Here is a 20,000-nt window from a genome sequence, read left to right as displayed (position 1 = left end):
GGACGTTGTCCATCCTTCTCTGTCTACCAAAGGTAAAAAGGGGGTCGGGGCCCAGGGCCTCGAGGCCGGTGGCTCGGTCCGGGCAGGCAGGAGAGAGCATGCCCAGAGCCTTCTACCAGAACAGCCAGCACATGTGTAAGGAGCTCCTCCTCTGCGTGAGGTCGGCCTGCCAGAGGCCGTCAGAGGCGTCAGTCAAGCTCTGCCAACACCATGTAGAAGGGGGGCCGTCCGAGGCCAGAACAAAGCGGCCTCCGCGAGGCTGCAGCCTTCGGCCCCAGCTCCGGCCTCCGCCGGGCCGCAGGGAGCCGTGCGGTGCGTGGGGCCTCCTGCCCTCCTCCCTCTCCCCCTGCGCCCGCCCTCTGCCACTGTCTCCCCTCCCCCAGCAGGGCCGCCTGGCAGGCCATTGTAATAACTCATGCAAATGTGAGGGCCCGCGAGACAAAGAGAGGTCAGGCCAGCGGCTCGGGGACTCCTGTCGACAAACAATATTAGATGTAAAATGTGTACCTTTGACAAAAGTATTAATATAGTGCTTTTGATTTTTTTTTTCCTGATGAAAAGTGAAAAGTAGTAATTGTGGAGTGACAGAGGAAAATGAAGTTTTGAACCAAAAGGCAAAGTTCGCGGATGAAAAAACCCAACCCAATTAGCTGCTTATGAGGAATCGAAATGCAAGGCATTTGCTCTTCCATGCCCTCGACAACCTTCTGATTGACTCTGCTTAGATCTGTACAGCAAAGCAGATAAATCGACATGCCACATGCACGCAATGCTTAATCATTTGTAATAGTCATATTTGCCCTGACATATAATTTGCTATATCAAGCCAGTTTTTTTTTTCCCTTGCTCACCCGTATTCTGTGGCTTGGCCTTTGCTTTATAAAACATTTAATAGTTTGCTTTAAACACATCAACATGCTGATGTACGATTGCCCTTTGCGTGCCGCCCGGAGCAGCGGGCCTGCTCTCGTCCTGCTGCGCCGGCACGACCCTTGGCGGGCGGAGTGGTCGGAGCCGGGCCCGGGGCGCTAAGGGGTGCATTCTCTGTCTTGTGCGAGCAGCCACTCCGTGCATCAAGGCCATCAGCCCCAGTGAAGGCTGGACCACGGGGGGAGCCACCGTGATCATAATCGGAGACAACTTCTTTGACGGCCTGCAAGTCGTGTTCGGAACCATGTTGGTGTGGAGCGAGGTAAGCCTGTGCGCCCGGGCTGCGTCCGGCTGGAGCTGTACCCTGAGCCGTGTGGCCGGCTGTCCGTGGCGGGCGCGGTGCATGGATGCCGGGCACCCTGTCGCGCAGGCCCCCGGAACTTGAGGCTTCTCCGGTGGGTGGGCATGGAGCCCCGCCCCCCCCCCCCCCCGACCTTGGGGTTTCAGATCTGAGGTCCCCCGTGCGCTGGGACAATTAGTGCTAGAATTACTAGAAGCAGGTTTAAGGAGACATATGGTGGCAATTTTCATATGAATGATGCCCTGTGGCCTTTCCTGCAAAGTAAAACCCGGGATGGTTTGCAGATACTTTTCTTAAAGAACGCTGTCGGCCCGTCTCTGGGTGACAGCTAAGAGGGAGCATTCCGGGCTGATGGTCCAATTTGTGCTCATTTTGGTAATTGTATCCCCCCCCGACAAGTGCCTGCCCTCCCCGGCCAGCGCCTCTGAAAGCCTGTTCACGTGTGGTTTTTGTAGCTCATCACTCCCCACGCCATCCGGGTGCAGACCCCGCCACGGCACATTCCTGGAGTCGTTGAAGTCACCCTGTCCTACAAGTCCAAGCAGTTCTGTAAAGGTGCTCCTGGGCGGTTTGTCTACACTGGTGAGTTCATGCTTCTGACTTTGGTGGCCAGGTTGGGGGGGGGGGCTCCTTCCAGTGCAGTCTGCACAGGTGGGGTCCCCAGGCAGACAGGCCAAGCCCCCTTGGCCCCGAGGGTTGGGTCATTGGGGTGCAGGGTTTCCACATTCTCGCCTGAGTTGGCGATGCCAAGGACAGGTGCAGCCCCCACAGGCTGTGAGCTCAGGGGCCCGTCTCCGCATCTGTGGCCCTCTGCCTTCGGGCCTCGGCATGAGGCGGCCGGCTTGTCAACAAGTCAGCCCCGGCCTCCCCGGGCAGCTGCCCATGTGCCTGGCCCATGCGCTCGCCGCGTGGCTGCCCACAGTGCCGCCGCTCACTTGCACACGCAGGGACTCAGAGATGACACACCAGCACGTGCCCGAGGCCACACGTGCTGTCATGGACGGGCCGCTGGTGAAGCCAGGTGTCTGTCCGGGCCCTCTGCTGTTTCTAAGAGAGGACCCGTTTTCTGTGAGGGCCTCAAACGTGAGTCACCAAAAAGGGTCACCTCTTAAATGGCATGTTTGTTACCCCAGGGGGTCCTACATGAGGCTCTGCCCACGCGGACACTCAGTTAACACGATCCATCCCAGGTGGCTGTTGGGAAACACCATTGATAAACTCAAAGCATCTTGGCATTTGGGTCTCCAGTGTGAGCCAGCTGCGAAAGCTCTGGAGAAGCGTTCGTACGGATGGGCTGGCCCTGCTACACCCCACGTGGGGGATGGGGATGGGTGCTTGTTCTTTCCTGTGTGGCCTCAATGTGTTTGCGTGGTGAGGGGGGCAGGCAGGGGACGTCCATGCCGGGAGCCTGGGCTGGGGTCCCACGCTGTCACCAGTGACTACGGGAGGTCCTGGAGCGGGTCTGGCCTCCCGCGGGGATGCGGGCATCTCCGTCCATCAGGCCGGTGGCTGTGGGGCTGCAGCCGCGCCTTCCGCATAGGAGTCTGAGGAGGGAAGGGGGGTTACTCCCCCACTGCCCCCTGTAGGAAGCGTTGAGTGGGTAGAAAACGGCACAGTGTGAATTCCTCCACACCACTTCCCACAGGCCCCGGCGTCAGCTCTGGGGACGGCTGGATGCGGGTCCTCTCGGAAAGCCACGGCTATTGTCCCCAGAGGCAGCCCGACCGGCAGCAGCCTGTCTGCCGGCGGCACCTGGGGTCCTCGGCGGGGGCAGTTTCCTCCTCTGTCTTCCCCAAACCCTGTACCCGGCCAAGTGGTCAAGGTTGGGGGAGGAGTGCCCATACTGCGGTCCGCTTTCTCCTGTGGGGCCAGTACACGCTCCCAGAGCCCAGAACTGTGCAGGAACCAAGGGAAGTCCCTATAGCGATAGAGCTCTGAGTGGCCGTCCCTGGGTCTGTCCTGCAGTCCAGATGCTCTTGGCTTCCTGGCAAAACCCAGACATTGAGAAGGGCAGCGCTTCTAGTTTGCGAGGCCCCCAGTGTGTCCCATGCATACGGGAGTTCTGAAACGTGGGCATCTAGTGAGCCCCAATACGACTCCAACAAGCGAGCCCTGTGGGGCCGGTGCAGTATGGGGCCAGTGTCTGCGAGGAGTGGCCAGAGTCCCATCCTGTGCCCGCTGGGGCCTCCAGCACCTGCTGTGGGCCCAGCCTTGTGTGTGAGCTGTTGTCGTGCCCCTGCAGCCTCTCCACACCCCACGCAGTGCTTCCTGTTGGGGGTACGACACCCCCGTGGGCCTCTGGCTAGTGAGCTGCGCCCTGGGAGCCTCTGCTCTGCCCAGTGTGGGCCTGAGGACCTGGACTCTGGGCCTCCTGACCCCACTGCATCCTACCCACTCCTCGGCTCCCCCCATGGGTTTTGTGGGAGTCGGGGAGAACTGAGGGATGTATCTGCCTCGGGGGGGGCGTGTGGTGTGTGGTACCTTTTATGACAGGGTAACGGCCACCGGGGTCCCCAGTCCTTCCAAGGAGGAGACGTTTGCTCTCCGCTCGTGAGCCACATGATGTGTGGGCTCCTGTGTCTGCCACAGGACCTAGCGTTCCTGGTTGGTTTAGGGCACCACAGTGAGCGTGGCTGAAAGTGGCCAGACGGACAGCCCTGCCTGCGGATGGCCGCGGGGCCGGGCTGAGCTTTGGCAACAAGCGCAGGAGGGACTGAGTGCGGGAGGGCTGGTGTCACGTGAGCAGGGCCTGGTGTTCGGGGTCAAGGCTGGCTGGGTGTCGGGGCGGCTCTCTGTGCGGGACGCCAGCACCCCGGGGGCTCCCCTCCTTCCCGCTTGGGGTGAGGGCCTGCTGAGCCCGTCAGCCCAAAGCTGGCTTCTGTTTTTGCTGTGGACATCATGGGCACCCCAAGACTGGGCTTCTGGGGACACCGGTCCGGGGCCCCTGCTGCCCAAGGCGTTGGGGATTTCCTCTGTCACGAGTTCTTCCACAAATGGGCGTTTCAATGAAGCCATTCAGTGAGCTCAGCCTTTCCTAGCGGGAGGCTGATTTACTGCCTCCCCCCACACCCCAATCATTAACGGGAATATACATTTCAAACGCAGTGTAAGGGATATGGGGCCCGTACACTCTCAGGGAGCAGAGGAAAGGTGGGGTCATAACCTGTCTGACCTGGAAGCTTCTGTCTGATTTGCATTGCCCTGAAATTGACGGGGACAATGAGGCAATCACGGGGAATTGCGCTGCCCCCGCTGAAAACTGAGCCAGCCCTTCTGGACGTCAGGACCCCGCGCGGGCAGCCCCTTCAGGGAGGGCGCTGTCCCCTGGGCATCTGGCTCCCATCAGCCCCGGAGGCTGCCGGGACACCCTTCCAGAGAACCTTCCCGGGCAAGCGAGGAGGCCAGGCCTGGGATAATGGACCTGTGCGCAGAGGAGGGGCCCTGCCCGCCTGCCAGAGGCAAAAGGCCTAAATGATCTGTTTACAGTGATCTGAGAAACACCAGATTTTTCAGAACCAGACCCGATTAGTCAACCCAGAGTGGGTGCGGGCGCTCTCTGCTGCCCCCGCCCTGGGAAGGGGAGGTCGGCCAAGCCAGTCCATCCAGACCCTTCTGCTGCTGCTTTCAACTACTATAAAGGCACAATTACCTTGGGAGGCAGTGGCAGTTCACTTGATTAGCACGGCGAATTAAAAGAATGCGTCACAAACGACATGTCCGGCTCTTCCATACTAGTCCTTTGTATTCCCAGAGTGCCTCACCCCTGTCGTAAGAAGGTCAAAAATTAGAGAGAGAGAACAATTTTCAAGCGGCTAGCACTTAGGAGCAGAATTAACAATCACTCTGTATGTAATTGCCAGTTAATAGTAAATTGCCTTTTAGACTGTAAAATGCGATATAAACGGGTGGGCACCTAAAATTAAATTAATGAGATATTTGCTGCATTTAAAGTGAATAGTGCAAATTAATAACTGAGTGCAATGCTTGTTTTAATATTTGTCTAAGAGTGTATCGTTTGCTTGTTTGATAATAATTAAAAGAGCCCTGGCAAGTCATCCTGCTTGAGAAACTCACGGTAAAGGGCAAACCGGACAAGTTCACGTGTACAACTTCACCAGGAGAAACACATCAAACTGTTAAGAGCAATGAAAGAAATTATTTTTTAATTAGAATATAGGCATCGCCGTGTTACTCGATTAAGACAAATTGGAAACGGTGTGCTTCTAATTGGAATTCTGTGAGAATGAGAACAAGTTAGCAGACGCGTTTCCAGGTGGGAGGCGTCCCTGCACCAGTGTGGGCATCACTGTTTCCTCCCAGTGTCCACACGGCAGAAGGCTCTCCTGTCCCGCTGAAGGGCCGGGGGCTGGTTGGCGGTGGCTGGCCTTCCAGCATCATTCCGCAGGATCCCGGTGTGCAGCTGGGGTGGCGGGCGCTCCCCGCTGACCTCCTGCACCTGAACGCGTGGCTGGCCTCACCTGAGAGGTCTCTTCTGCATGTTTAAAGAAGTGCTCACGAAGCACCGGGAGTCCACATGTTGCCTGCCGATGGCCAAACCCCTCCTAACCAAGGCATCGGCAGTTGGCGTGTGCCACCGGGCCTCGACTCCGGGCGTCTGCTCCGCATTTCCTTGACGGGGACGTGAAAGCGATGGTTTTCTGCATGAAGACGTGTGTTCAGTTTCCGGCTCGTGACGTCATTACTCAGCCAGTAACGGCTAACAGTCTGTGTTTCTGTGCGTGTGCTTTCTTTTTTAAGTTAGAGGGTACCTTAAGTGGGCGACGTGTCGAAGTAGGGACGGTGCTGTCCTCAGGTGCTGTCCTGGCGCTGGCGGGGCGAGGGGTGTCTCCTCGCCAAGAGCCTCCGGTCACCTCTGGCAGGCTTCCCCCGTTCACCCCGCCTCCCGGCACCTCCTTGAAAGGCACTCACGTCTCTGAAGAGTTTTAAAGGTCTTTGGTGTGCATTCGGAGCTGGTTCGGCCAATGGCAGGGTGACACGCTGCACAGTCAGTAACGCCTTCGACACAGCCAGCACCCCCCGGCCGTCCCCCAGGCCGGCGCTCTGCGCACAGACTCCCTGTACCCGCAGCTCAAGTGCTTTCGAATCGAGCCGCACAGATCGTGCTATTTTTACGGTGCCCTAGTGCTCCTGCTTTCTAGACTTCCATGTGAGCCCCTGATTACTGGAGTTACAGATTTTTGACCACGTATGTGGGTCTCGTGGAGAGACAAATACTGTAATTATGGGCCCTGGGGTTTGGGGAGGCTTCTGGCCTGTCGAGTGGCCTGCCCTGGCTGGTGGGGTCCTGTGCGTCTTGGCTGGTCCCCATCTGTTCCCCTCCGTGAGTGCCCCAGGTGGGTGTCACCGTTCCTCCTCAGCTGTCAGAGGGGACCCATGGGTGGCGGCGGCCGTGCTGGAACAGCCTTTGGCTTTCTGTGAGGAGCGGCACGTGGGGCTGTGTGTGCAGCTCGGGGCGTGTCCAGACCTGTCCAGAGCTGGAGGGCGGGGACAGCCGCCTCGCCCGACCTCACCCAGCCCACCGGGGCATCCGTTCTTCCTTCAGCTGTTGGCGGGAGACGGCAGACCGTTGCCCGTTGCCTGGGACAGGGTGCGCCCCGGGGTCGTTTGCAGGGCTCTTGGGGCCACAGGGGAAGGGAAGTGCCCCCCGGTCTCCTCGGCATGGTACAGCACGACCTGGGTTGCCAGCGGCTCGTGTGCCCGGCACGCTGGGTCGGCACAGGGAGTGTGCACACTGGGCCGCGTGCCCTCCGCGGGAGCGGCGCTGGGAGGTCTCCCGGGGTCAGGGCTGTCCCTTTCTCTCCTGTCTCGAAGGAGGCCGGGAGAATGAGACACACCGCTTGTGCTATTGCACAAGTAGACTATTTGTCCTAATCAGTGACACCCATTTACTAGAATTGCTTAAAATGAACTATACCTCATACAGAAATCGCACACTTAGAGACTTCCATTCATCATCTGAAAATTGAGGGCCAGTAAACTTTTCTGCTTCTCCAGTGGGATCATAGGCATGCATCAAAATGTTAAAAATGATTGGTGAGAGGGAGCTGTCACCCATTTATCAAGGAAAAGAACATTATTTGCTAATTTCCCAACCAGGCTGGTGACAGGGTGCTCCGTCTTTGGACCCACGGTGACCAGCATGGCCTTTTTGTTATTAGTACAAGTCAAGCGCTTTTGGGCAGTTGCTAACAAGACACATTTGTCTGTCATCGGAGGGGTTGTGGTGGTTTTCCGAGTGGCTGTGACCAAAGTCGGCTCCCGGCGCCCCGATTGGCTGCACTTTCCGGGGCCGCGCGAACCCGGGAGGGAAGCCGACTGATAAATCACAAAGTTTCCGTGTCAAGGTGAAGGTATTGACTCTCCAGCACCAAACCCGACAAAATGTCGCAGAGAGGAGACGGCCATTTATCTTCCCCAAAGGACAAAAGGGTCATCCGGGTTTCACTCAGTGATTGTCGAGACGTGGACGGGCGGAGGCGGCAGGCCTGGCCCCGTCCGCACGCCCGGCCCCCTGCACCGGCGGGGTCCCTGGTCCCGCTCCCCCGCCCGCCCAGGGGCCCCCGGGGAGGGGCCTTATGGGACCCGATGGAACCGTGAGCGGTGGTTTCATTCAAGTCTCTGGACAGCAAGGATGCTGGCCATACTTCTGGAAACAGCTCAGGAAGGGCACCGGGGTGGGGACCACAGGGACCACCACGTAGAAGCACAACAAAGTGACCACAGTCCACCCGAGTGCAGAATAAAGCAGAGATAAGAGGTAAAATAAGATCACACAGGCCACGTTGGCGAAAACCCACGAGTTCAACGGGGAAGACCAAGGGCGTTGTCAGAGCAGACGGGTCAGCGGGAGCCAGACGCGGAGCAGTGCCGACCTTTTCACGCTCAAGAGATGGACTCGGTCACGCGGTGACCCAGGAGGCAGCAGAACACGTGCTACTGTTAATTTGTATTTTCCTTCTGGCTCACCACATTCGGGGCGCCATGGGCTTCCCCTACCTGGCCGGAGCGGCTGGACATCGGGCATGGGGCGGGGGGTGAGCGGGCTGGAGGCCAGCAGGGAGTGCCGGGCACGGGGACCGGGAGGCTGCCGCAGCTCAGGGCCTCCCTCGGCTTTAGCTGGGGGAAGGTCTGCAGACCCGTCCGTACACACTTGATCCGCGTGGAGACTCGGATCCCAGAAGCTCAGCCTGAGACAAGGTACTTTTAAAAAATTATCATCCACATCAGTTGGGCCTTTTAAATTCATGGTAGAAAACCCAAACCGAGCAATTCCTTTTGCAGAATGGGTTTTCCAACAAAGTGGAAAGCTGTTAGTGACGCGGGCTGTTTGCTCTGCCCCTCCCCGCCAAAGCAGAAGTTCGCAGACGCTCCTGCTGAGCCTGTGGAATAACTTGGCTCCATAAGGGGCCTGAGGGCATGTGTGATGGCGCGTGTGCTCGAGGAAGGCTCACTGTGGACCGTGTTAAATTTGACATACAGAACCTGCCGTGGAGACCGCCGGCCACTGCAGACTGTGGTGAGCGTTGCTGTAAATCTTTGGAGAAAGTTCCTTTCAGGGGCAGCCTGGTGGTGGTGTGGCTCCTCTCTAGGCGGATGGCCCCCTTCCCTGTCCTCGTGAGGCGAGCCTTCCTGACATCTCCCACACACGGAGGTCCGACTGCCTGACCACGTGGGCCCCAGGGGCTGGGCCCTGTCCCCCTCTGAGAGCATCCAGGACCCTCGAGAACCCAGGTCAGGGCACCAAGGCAGTTGGATGTGGGGGATTCTGCTGGATTCCTTCTCCAACTTGTCATCCCTCATTTTCCCACGAGGAGGCCCTTGGCTGGATGCCCCTGGGCCCTCCCTGTCACAGCCCCATGGACAGTGGCCGGTGAGAGGAGGGGCTGGTGGCCTGCAACGTGCAACCCTCCTCCCCATTCTTGTGACTCTGGGCGCTGGCGCTGGTGGCAGCCAGAGGCTTCACTGCAAAAATCACTCCAGCTTTGGCGCTGGATACCAGCTCGTGCTTTTCCTAACGGACTCGTCCCCAGTCTGGAAACCTCCCAGGGGAGCTTCCAGGCGCCGTGGTGCTGGGCTGGCAGACACGCCTCCAGGCCAAGGGAGCCACTCCAGCACCTCTGTGGGAGCAGGACCTTCGCGACGGGGGTGGCGCCGATGGACACTTCGCCGCGAGCTTGGCGTCGGACCACTGGGTATTCCCCAGCTACAGCCTGTAAATGGCCGTGTGTGCTCGTCACCAGTGACCATGGAGGTCAATTCAGGGGTGACTCATTTAAACACCACGAAGGCAAGGGACACGTGCGTGACGTGTGGGCCGGAGCGCCGCGCGGTTCCCTGCCCGTGGGGAGCTCCCGCCGACCTGTCGGCACAGCCTCCGCGACCGTGCCCCAGGTCACGTGGGCTTGGTCCGGCGCCGTGGTGGTGAACCCAGCCTGTCGCGCCCGAGCCCTGCACCCCACCCGTCCCCACGCACCCCTGCTCTTCACCGGCCAAGAACGCTGCCGCCGCTCGCATCACTCCTGTCCTCTGCCCCTCTGCCCTCGGAAGATGAGCCCGCGGGAATGACAAGGAAGGTGAACGTGGCGGCCCGGGGTGTGACGTTGAAGCTTCCCGTCAGCGTGACCCGGCCTTGCGCTCGGTGTCCAGAAGCGTCCAGGGGTTCCCGGCGCCCGCCTGCGGCAGGTACTTGCTCCGGCACCGCAGGCGCTAGAGAGGAGGGAAGCAGCTGCTCTGAGAGGTGATGGGGCCGGGTGGCCCTGGGCAGGGGGACCCTCACCTGAGGAAGGAGCTGCGCCTTCTTCCTGGCAGCCTGACTCCGGCTCCGGGCGGCTCTCAGCGAACGGAGCTGCGTGTACGATCCCGGGGACTCCGAGGCTCATGGGCATGAACAGGACGTAGAGAAGTGAACTCCGGAAAGGTGCTGATTCTACGAGAGAAGGGACAGCGGAGGGACCGTGGGTCTTTCAGGCAGGAGACCTCCCAGCAGAGACGCTGTGGGGGAGGGGCCAGATGCCCCCCCCCTTCCCTGGGTGCAGGGAGTAGGGGTGAGGTTTTCCCGGCAGAGGGAAGAGCGCAGGCCAGGTGTGAGCTCAGACAGAGCAAATCTGGGGGAGCGCCCGAGCGGCCAGGGCCAGGGTGGCAGGGAGTCCCCGAGAGGCCACAGAGCGCTTCTGATCCCAGTACAGCGTGGCCTCTTGTGCAGACACAGGGCTGTCCTGCGTGAGCCCAGACCCAGAATCCCACATTCGAGGACCATGGCTGGGGGAGTCCAGGATTTACGTTCACCTCGGTGAGGTCTTTAAAGACTTTGCCTTAGAACATTCCTGTCCAGGAAAACCAGGATGTAGAGAGTCTGTGTGGAGACTGCAGAGGCGGTGGTGCGGGAAGCCACGTGCGGCTCCGAGTGCGAGGCCGGCCCTCCTCCCCGCGGTCCCCACACCGTCCCCACACCGTGGCTGCCGCTCTCGGGCACGGGCCTCTCTCCTTCTTGCAGACGCGGCAGCCCGTGTCCGGCCGGCGTGCTCGGAGCAGTTTCCCTCCGTGGGGTAGCCGGCGTGCGTGTTCTAAGCCCGATCAGCAATGCCCACTTCGTTTAAAATCCAGATGTCTGTGCAGCTGTGGTTCACAGAGTCCCGCCCACTGTCCGGTGCGTGGGCTGTAGCGCACTCACAAGCGTGTGCGACTGCTTTTGGTTCAGCACTTTCATCTCACCGGGAGGAACCGCGCTTGCCCCAGCGATCGCTCCCGGCTCCTCCCGCCCTCCCCCTGCACCCGCGGCTCCCAGGCACCCCTTCCACCTCCCGCTGGGCACGCCGCCTGTTCCGGGCATCTCACGGGGACCCACGTCTTTCCCTCCGCGCCCTGTGTCGGAGGCCACATGCAGGGTCGCCTCAGGGCGTCGTTCCTGTGCGTGACTCAGTACCGTTCCTCTGTTCGGAGAGACCTCAGCGCGCCGACGCTGGGACCTCACGGGCGACGCTGCTGCCGCACGCTCAGAAACGAGTTTTTGAGTGGACGGGTGCAGCGTTCCATTCACTGTGGCTTCTCGGAGTCCAAAGTGGTGTGACCCTTGTGCGCGGGTCTCTCTCTTCAGGAAGCCCCACAGGCCCATGTCTCTGAGCAGCTCCGTGCACTCGTGTGGAGTGGGGCAGGGGCAGGGACACGGGGGATGGCCCCGCCTCCCGGGAGGAGGATGACCCCCGTGGGTGGGTGGGCGGGCGCGTGGGCCCTCGGGGTGCCCGGAAGCACGGGGCGGCGTCCTTCGGCCGCGGGTGCCCCTCTGGCCCGGGAGGGGGTATCCCGCGGCAGCTCATTCTTCAGCTTCCGTCTGCACGGACATTTTACGCTGCTTTAAAGTGTGCAAATCCATTGCCAGGACGGTTCTCCACAGAGGGTTACGTTGCCTCTTTGGATTTTAAGACCCTTTCCTGGAAAAAGCCTCTCTAAGAGGGTTAGCAGCACCAGGACAGTGGAATTTTTCTTTTTTAAGGACAGGAGGACGGGTCATGGCGAGCCCTCGCGCGCAGGAGGCTTGCACCGCTGGCCTTGCACGCGCACAGGGCGCTCACATGCATCAGAACAGCCTTGGTGGGGGGAGGAGGGGCTCCCAGGACAGCACCCCTTCCCCACCCAGAGCTGCCACCGCGGGGACCCAGCTCCCGGCTCCCTGTCCCCAGGGACAGAAAGCCACCCGAGGAGTGAGAGCTGCGGATAGGCCATGGGACCTGGGTTTCCTCAGCCGCGGGCTGGGCTGGGTAGGTGCCGTTCCCACATGACTACAAAAGCTGGGATCCTGCGCATTCTTTGAGGGATGTAAACAGCATGGCTTGAGCGCAGTCCAGAAGTTGTCGGCACGGGTGTTATTTTGGGAACAAGGAAGAGGAGCTGTCCCCTTTTCTGCGTTCGGTGCCACATCACAATGCCGCCGTCCGCTGCCAGGCGCCGGTGAATGGAGGCGGGTCCCTGTGCACAGGCCGGCTCGGGCTGTCGGCGTGAATACCCGAACACGTTCCCCGCTCCAATGCGGAGGTGCCTGACTTACAATTAGAAGTCAAGTGTGGCACTTTTCCCATCCTTAGAGGTCTTGTTTCCAGGAAGTACCCTTCAGCTGCTGAGTCGGAGGGGCTGCTGGGGTAGCGGCTGTGCGAGCCGGAGGCTGACCCCGGGCCGGTCGGAGCTGCCCCTGCCGGCGGCGGGGATGCTGGGAAAGCCAGGTCACGCCGGGGAGGGCACCCCGGGGTAGGCTGCTGGGCGCCCACGACGGGTGACCCGGAGTCTTCCCATTTGCTCCCACCATGGGGGCCGGGCTGGGGTCGGGGGTGGGTGGCTCTCGGGGCCAGCACCCTTGGTGAGTGAGGCCCGGCTGCCGTGGCCTTTGTGTTTCCCAGGCACGCCACAATGCCTGGCTCACCCTGCCGAGTTCTGTGATTGAAATTCATTGCCAAATTTATTGAGAAATTAATGAGAAAAGCTGCAAAGTATTGACTTTGAGAGGAAAACACAACTCATCTTGAATGAGGAGGAAAATGCAGCAATAATTTAGCCGGTATTGATCTGGCCCTGTCTGTGTATTGATCTTCATTTTACAATATTAATTTGCACCTGCAATCGGCTGCAAAGGGAACCGATTTCATTTCGTAGGCGCGTTAACGTGCAAAGCATTAGGTGTTCTTAAGAAGTGGGGGTATTACACGTCGCGTCGGGAAGGCAGATTTTTTTTTTCTATTTTTGCTTGTTACTGAAATAGACTAAAAATTAATTTTTTTGTCGGACAAAATATGAAAGCGAAAACCCATCCGCACGGCGGCCGTCCTCTCTGCCGCACCGGCCGCCGTTCACCCGCACCGAGCCGTCGGCCGCCTGAAACTCCAGGCATCTCTCATCATCATCCCGGATCAGTTCAAAGTTCATGAAATTTCTATGAGCATTGATCTCGCCCCATTGATTTTTTTTTGCAGCAGATCTTTGAAATTTTAATTTCCCGAGCATCTGAATTTCTTATAGATGAAATGCGCTTGGAGGAGACAGTTGATGATGAAGTGGAGGACTTAGCGTCGTTTTAACGCCTAAAAAAGGGAGAGAAAACAGGCCTTTGCAGACCTGGCGTGACGTTTTGGAGTGAGGGCAGCATGGGGGCAGGGGCCGGGGGGGCGCGAGGTGCTGGGGGGAGCTAAGTACCCAGTTTCGTCCTCAGCGGCCACACATTTTTTAATGCAACTTTGTATACAGTCATTTTTGAAAGAAAAGCTATCTGGAGAAACAGCAGGACAGAGAAACATTCTTCACTGTGCGATCATTTCCTCACAGCAGTGTTTATCACCTGGTCAAGTTCACCTAGTTACTTATCAGTGGGACATTTAATAACCTCAAGGTGATATAATTGCTATTGGCATTTTCCCCCCTTGGATTCAGCTGGTTAATGTGTAAACTACTTGTCAGCAAATAGCACTTTGTCACTGAAATCACTAACACCCTCTAGAGGGATGTCTTTGTATTGAGCAATTTAATTTTACTTTATTTAATTTTTACACATTACAACCTGTGTTCATTCAGGCACACTGAAGGCTTGCAGTCTGTCGGGGCAGGGTCCGGGCGTCCTGGTAGTGAAACACACTCGATCTTACTTAACAATCCCTGTTGCCTTCCTCGAAGCGCGCTCTCGTCCCTCGGAAAAGGAACTGCAGATGTTCTTATTATGTAGTTATGCTGCTAATGTGAAAAACTGCCTCATTATGAGGATCTGTTTGTAGCGGGAACATGACTGCACCATGACAAATGCGAGATTGGGAAGTTACAGGAAGATGGTCATTATTGAAATGAAACTGGAACTCATTTAATAGCTCCAACCAGCAGCTGGAATGAAGCAAATGAATGTCTTCCTGTTTTTATTGTCGTGGGCAGGTTTTTCAGGCAGCAGGAACGTCTGTGCTAAACCTAAAACTTGCTCTACCTTTCTGAGCTTGCCGGGCTTCCGCTTAAACCATAGAGAGGCGACGCGGAAGCTGGCGCGTTTCCTACCTGCGAGTGTCCCCACCCCGGAGCGCGGAAAGCCCGCTGCTTTTAAAACCAGGAGCGTGGCTGGAAGAGCGCTTAGTCTGGGGCGCATGCTGGGCTGGTCCTCCGGTCTCCCCGGCCGGGCAGGGCAGGAGGTGGCCACCACAGGGGAGCTCTGTGACCCCGAAGCCTCCCTCCCTCCTGCTACAGCCCATCTCTGGGAGCAGGCAGGGTGCGGCCAGCCGAGGGGCAGGTACAGGACCCTGTGCCCTGGGCAGGCAGCCCACCACACCGCCACCATGGCCACCACCACCGAGGGGTGACCTTTGCTCATGACTGCCGTTCCCTGGAGCCCTCAGAGGCAGCTGTCCCACAGCCAAGCCCTCCCGCCCCGCCGCACATAGTAGCTGCTTAATAAATGTCAGGTAACGGTCTGTCCTGGAGCTGCTCTTTGTAGGAAAACACCACTGGCCCCAAATATCCATGTTCTCCAGGCTGCGGTTTTGCTGGCGTGTGATCAACTCCAAGGCCCTGGGCACGTCCCCTTGCTTAACTGAGCAGGATTATGCCCTCATAGACATGCTGTTTGAGCCTAATGAGATGATCATACACATTTTGGGGGGATTAGACATGAACACAGACCTCAGGGCAGGGCTGGATGGCTCCGTGAAGCCATCACAAGGAGCACTGGGCCGTGTAGGTCCCAGGCACGAAAAGGCCGCCGACTTGGACCGGTCGGCATGGTTCTGATCGCGCCGGGCTGGTCGGTCAGGGTCGTGGCGGCCGCAGATGTGGCCCAGGCCCGCTGCCCGCTGCCGCACTCTGCCGCCCTGTGCGCTCTGGCGGTCCCGACCTCAGCTCACATCACAGACGGTTAACATTTTCTCAGTTGCACTATGATGGATCCCCCAGTCTGTGGGCATGACTTAAACATTTAGGATGCTGCTTCTGTTAGGACTTTAATGCATGTAAAGTAACAAGATTAACGCTGGTACACTCAGATATATTTAAATACGCATCCGCCCCGCGCTGTAGGCTGCTGCGGCGTGGAGGAGTCCCGGGCTGTCTGTGGCCATGTCGGGCTCCGTGTGTATGGCCCACGCTGGATGCTGGCCTGCGTAGGAGAGCCGGATATCTGGCTTTTACGGGCTGCCTGATTGCTTGCCCCATTTGGCATGGAATGTGATTCCTGGCTGTTCTAGCTTCTGATTCATTCAGGTTTTATTGCTGTGTAATTTTCTTATTCTAAAATAAAAGCTCTCCAACAAAAATTACTATGCATTAGGCCGCGGTAGCCTACTCAAATGGATATTAATACAGTTTATCTCTAAAAGGACGAATAATGTATTTGAAACAGATAAAAGGCCCTCCACTAAATGAGGAATGTTAATATCTTATGGCACGGTTAATAAAGAGATATTTCACAAGGGAGATTTGTTTTATGACTTTTGATACAACAGCCTTATAATCTGACACATCTTAAATGATATAATTTTGCGCACACATCCGTCTCTTTTATACGCAGCGGCCCATCGTAGCAAGATTTGAATTCGGAACAAATAATGGGCACTAATTACTTCCGGGGAGCGGGGAGGCGGCTTATTACGAAACTCACCGTCTCCGACGCAGACGCACAGACCCCCGCGCGGTACGTTGGAAGCTTAGAACAGGTTTTGAGGAATGTCTTGTTTTTTTCCCCTTTAGCAGAAAATAACATTTGTTTTTGTTGTGTTTAAGGCAGAGTTTAAATTAATTTAACCCAGTGACACATGTTCAGACACTAAGCAAGCTGCTACATTATTCCTCGGAATAAATTGCTCAGGAACCAAGTACATTAATTTACGGCTCTCCCGATGCTGACAGATGTGAGGGCGGCAGGAGGACCCACAAATATTAACATAAAACAAATTTGCTTTATTCTCCTTCATATTTCTTCCTCATCCCCGACTTGAGCTCACCCAAGGCTCCTTCTCTAATTATCCACGAGGTCAGTAAGCAAAATTGGGAAGAAGCCGGGAGATCAATACAAATTATTCCTGAGCAAACCAGTGCTGACAGTTTGAATTGCAGCATATGTTTACCCAAAATCAGGCAATTTATCTTAATATCAGCAAAGTAATGCAGTGCAGGTGAAAGGTCAGGCAATCTCTCCCCCTCATAATTACCCAGTTCTGAAACAGGAAAGTGGTATTGATTGGCCTGGCTCGGTGCTCTGTGACTGGACGTGCCGGAGCCTTGCCCTGGCTCGGCTGGGCCCTCGCCCGTCCACTCGGCGAGCCGATGGCTGCGGGGTGCACGCAGGGACCTGCGCTTTCTCCTCCACGCACGGCATTTGCCGGGGACGTCCACGCGGCTCCTGGGCCCGCCAGGTGCCGCACGCCGGGCTCCCGGGCAGCACGGCTCTCGGAAGGCCCCGCGGAGGGCGGCTGTTCTGAAGCCACCACGGGCTCTTGGAAGCCTCCGTGAACCACGAGCGTGGGCCACTCCTCCCGGCGTCAGAAGACCAGGGCCATTTTTTCTAATTCTTCCCATGTTAAATTCCTCGGGTGTCCCGGAGCCGAGCCCAGCGGCCCGGGTGGGATTTCAGGCTGCCCCTGCGGTGCCCACCCCGCCCCAGCCCTTTGTGGGGCCCGGCCTGGCCTGGGGGTGGGGAGGGGGTGGTGGGGATCCGCCAGGGCCACAGCGGCAGGGCCTCTTCCAAGAGCGTCCGAGGCAGGCGCAGGGTGGCGCGCCCAGCTTGCTCTTGGCGGCGCGAGTTGGGAGCACCTCGGGCCACCTCGGGCCGCGGGGAGAGGTCAAAGGTCGCCTCGTACTCACACCGCTTCAGAGTCGTCGCGGTCCTAGGAGGAGAATGATCAGTTCTACGGAAACATCGGAAAATGTCTCTCCCAGAATGAGAGTGTATGGTTATTACAAGTCATAAAGCTTCTGAAAGCTTGCATTAAAGTGCCCATCACCTGTCAGGGCCATTTGCATGAAATCAATAGCGGCCGCTCATCTGTCTTTTCTGATCACCTTTCATCAGGCCGATTCATGAAGTCAGACCGTCATGGCGATTAGCTGGGGGAGAGGAGAAACCCGGACATGTCCGAGATGCACAGTGGGCCCCCTTTTTGTTCCCTCATCAAGAAATGTGAGACTTTATCTAAGCCTTTTCGGGCCCAGTCTCTGGGTGAGGCCCATCGGCCCGGCGGCCGTGCTGCACTTTTGCCATGACACCCTTGTCCTGGCCGGGGCAGAGACATGACAAATTGTCCCCCAAGTCAACGCTGACAGCTTCTGATGATTAATGGTTTGATTATGAAGTGGTTTTACACATATAGAATTTACATCACAGAGAGTTAGGAATTTTGCCGTGTCACACACGCCGAGGCATTCTGACGAGCTTTACTGTTTGCAAAGAAAAAGGAGGGCAGAATCGCAGCCAAAGCCATGTCATGTAAAATCAATACGTCGGATCAATGCTTTATTAACAAGAAAATGTCTTACTTCACATTCCTGTGCGGACCTTTGTCTCCGGGATGTATGATAGAATGTCAGATCGCATTGTGGCCCTCAGCTCACGGGCGTGTTATCCAGCCGCGAGGCTTCCGGCCCTGCCGCGCCTGGGACCCGCCACGGGGGTTGACACGGGCGCGCACGGAGAAGCGGTGACCAGTTGTTTCGGAGAGCGCTTCCAGAGAGCGCCTCTAACCTCGTTCCTCGAAACCGGCACCTTTGTGCTCCCCGCACGCTTGCGGACCCGCTGAGTCGGTGCTGTTAATCATCAAATTACGTGCTGACTAATGAGTGACGGCCCAGATTGGGGACTGCGCAATGAATAGATGGCGGCAGGTCCTATTAGTCTCCGAAAACCCCCTGATTTATGTCGTGCCACGCTCCGTGGCGTGACTCCGCGGAAAACGATATCTACATCAAGAAGTAATGTACTCTAATAAGTATTTTCATCTTAACTCACGTCCCCGGGCCTCCGGGCTCAGTTTTTGTTGGAGTCAGGCAGAGCCATAATAAAGCCCAATGGCTCCTTATAAAGCTTGTTAAACACAGAGTGTGCGGTCGGACGGAGTCCCGGCCGTGATTCATGCACTGTATACAGCGCGCGGGCCGCTGATTTATGGCCGCGCACAGTTCATAGTCAAAATTACAATTTGAGGGATAAAAAGATTAATTACTATTTGTGGCCGGCAATTCCGTGAGGCTGGTGGAATGATAGCGCTCTACATCAGTTTGTAGTCAGCCATTCACAGATTATTAAAGCTTTGCAAGAATAAGTGCTCCTCCTGCCTGGTTTGCACTCAGGCAATATGCTAGACAGAAAAGGACCACAGGGATAAATCTGAACCTAGCAATAGCCAGACATATGTCATAATTGCCAGTTTCCCATAAATCCCTGGCCAGGGTGGAAAGCACCACATGATGTAGACAGTGATCATGACTGTGGTGATTGCTATATATGGCCCCGAGACTTGCAACTTTCTGCCTGCACGGCCATTCTTGCAATAGATCGAGTAACCCTTTGACTTTCTTCCCGTCTAATTATAGATTAGAAATAATCATTGCTTTTACGTGCAAAAGAGAGGGGGGAAATCCATTCCTTAAGACGGAGCGAGCGTTCGGGGGGTGGGGGGCGTGCTGGCCTCCGAGCGCGTCGGGAAAGGAGAGTCACACATTTATTTGTAAGCGTGCAATAAACGCGTAGTGGATGACATAAAAGTAATTAACCTGACCTACATTTCTGTGTCCTGTTACAGCCCTTAATGAACCAACCATAGATTACGGCTTTCAGAGGTTGCAGAAAGTGATCCCGAGACATCCGGGTGATCCCGAAAGGTTACCCAAGGTTAGTAAAAGAGCAAGTGGCGCCCTGCGCGGGTCCGCCACCGGGCCGGTTCCGGTTTGGGGGCAGCAGGTGCTCTGGGAAGGGGGGCTCCCAGGTGCCCTGGGCCCCGCCCCCACGGCAAGACCGGCAGCAGGTGTGGGGAGCCGACCCCGGCCCGTGCCCCGGCCCGTCCGAGGCAGGCGCAGGGTGACGGAGTGGGGACCGCCGCGGTCACCGGGCTCACGTCTCGTCTCCATCTGTTTGGAGGAGGAAAAGACAGGCTTTTCTGATACAAATATTTTGGATTCTGCAAGGGGGGACATAAACTTCCGCGTAATGAAATAGTTCAATTAAACATTTTCCACTCCAGTAGCCCGCGCTGATTTCAATCTGAGCAGCCCCAGACTGATCTGTGATTACTTGACTCGTGTTTTCCTTTCATTTTCTAAAGCTCGATTCAGTTTAATCTTTTGTTTACAAAGCTTTTGTTATAAGTCCCTGACTTAGCAGGCTAACAAATGAAGTCCACATATTAATATCTAGGGGGACTTTTCATTTAAATTCAACAAAGACAAAAGCTGCCCGTGTTGTTTGTGCACACGCCACGTATCACAGGAATTTCATTTTGATGTATAACATTAAAGATAAGTCAGGCTTATAATTTTCCCTCTCCTTTGATATAATTTTGTCTCTCTCTCTCTTTAGAAGCCATCTCCAATTTTCAAGGCAGAGTTGCACACACAAAACGAAAAATGAAGTCATAACATTATGACTGATTATTTTACATTCCGTCCCTGTGTGCGCCCAAGTCTTGACCACCTCTGAGTTTTATTAACACAATAAAACCTTTTAGACATTACCTTTTTAATGCTCAGCGTGAACATAAAGCAATATCATTAGGCTCCTTTTTAATTTGTGAACATGTTAGCGACGGAT

The 20,000-nt window shown here is 56.6% G+C and overlaps 1 protein-coding gene across 13 annotated transcripts in view; it reads left to right on the top strand.

Annotated features, from left to right (window-relative positions):
* Positions 1-20,000, top strand: part of EBF3 (EBF transcription factor 3) — a 117,118-nt gene that overhangs the window by 85,114 nt on the left and 12,004 nt on the right. For all 13 annotated transcript variants that reach the window (XM_059398836.1, XM_059398833.1, XM_059398830.1 and 10 more), the window contains exons 9-11: positions 1,062-1,192; positions 1,687-1,813; positions 18,997-19,085. In XM_059398836.1, coding sequence (XP_059254819.1) covers positions 1,062-1,192; positions 1,687-1,813; positions 18,997-19,085 — 347 coding nt within the window. The remainder of the gene's footprint in view (positions 1-1,061; positions 1,193-1,686; positions 1,814-18,996; positions 19,086-20,000) is intronic.

This window comes from Mustela nigripes, chromosome 4 (genome assembly GCF_022355385.1).
Source record: "Mustela nigripes isolate SB6536 chromosome 4, MUSNIG.SB6536, whole genome shotgun sequence".
NCBI classification, from domain to species: Eukaryota; Metazoa; Chordata; class Mammalia; order Carnivora; family Mustelidae; genus Mustela; species Mustela nigripes.
The sequence above is the reverse complement of the archived record's forward strand: the minus strand, read 5'-3'. Positions and strand labels throughout refer to the sequence as shown.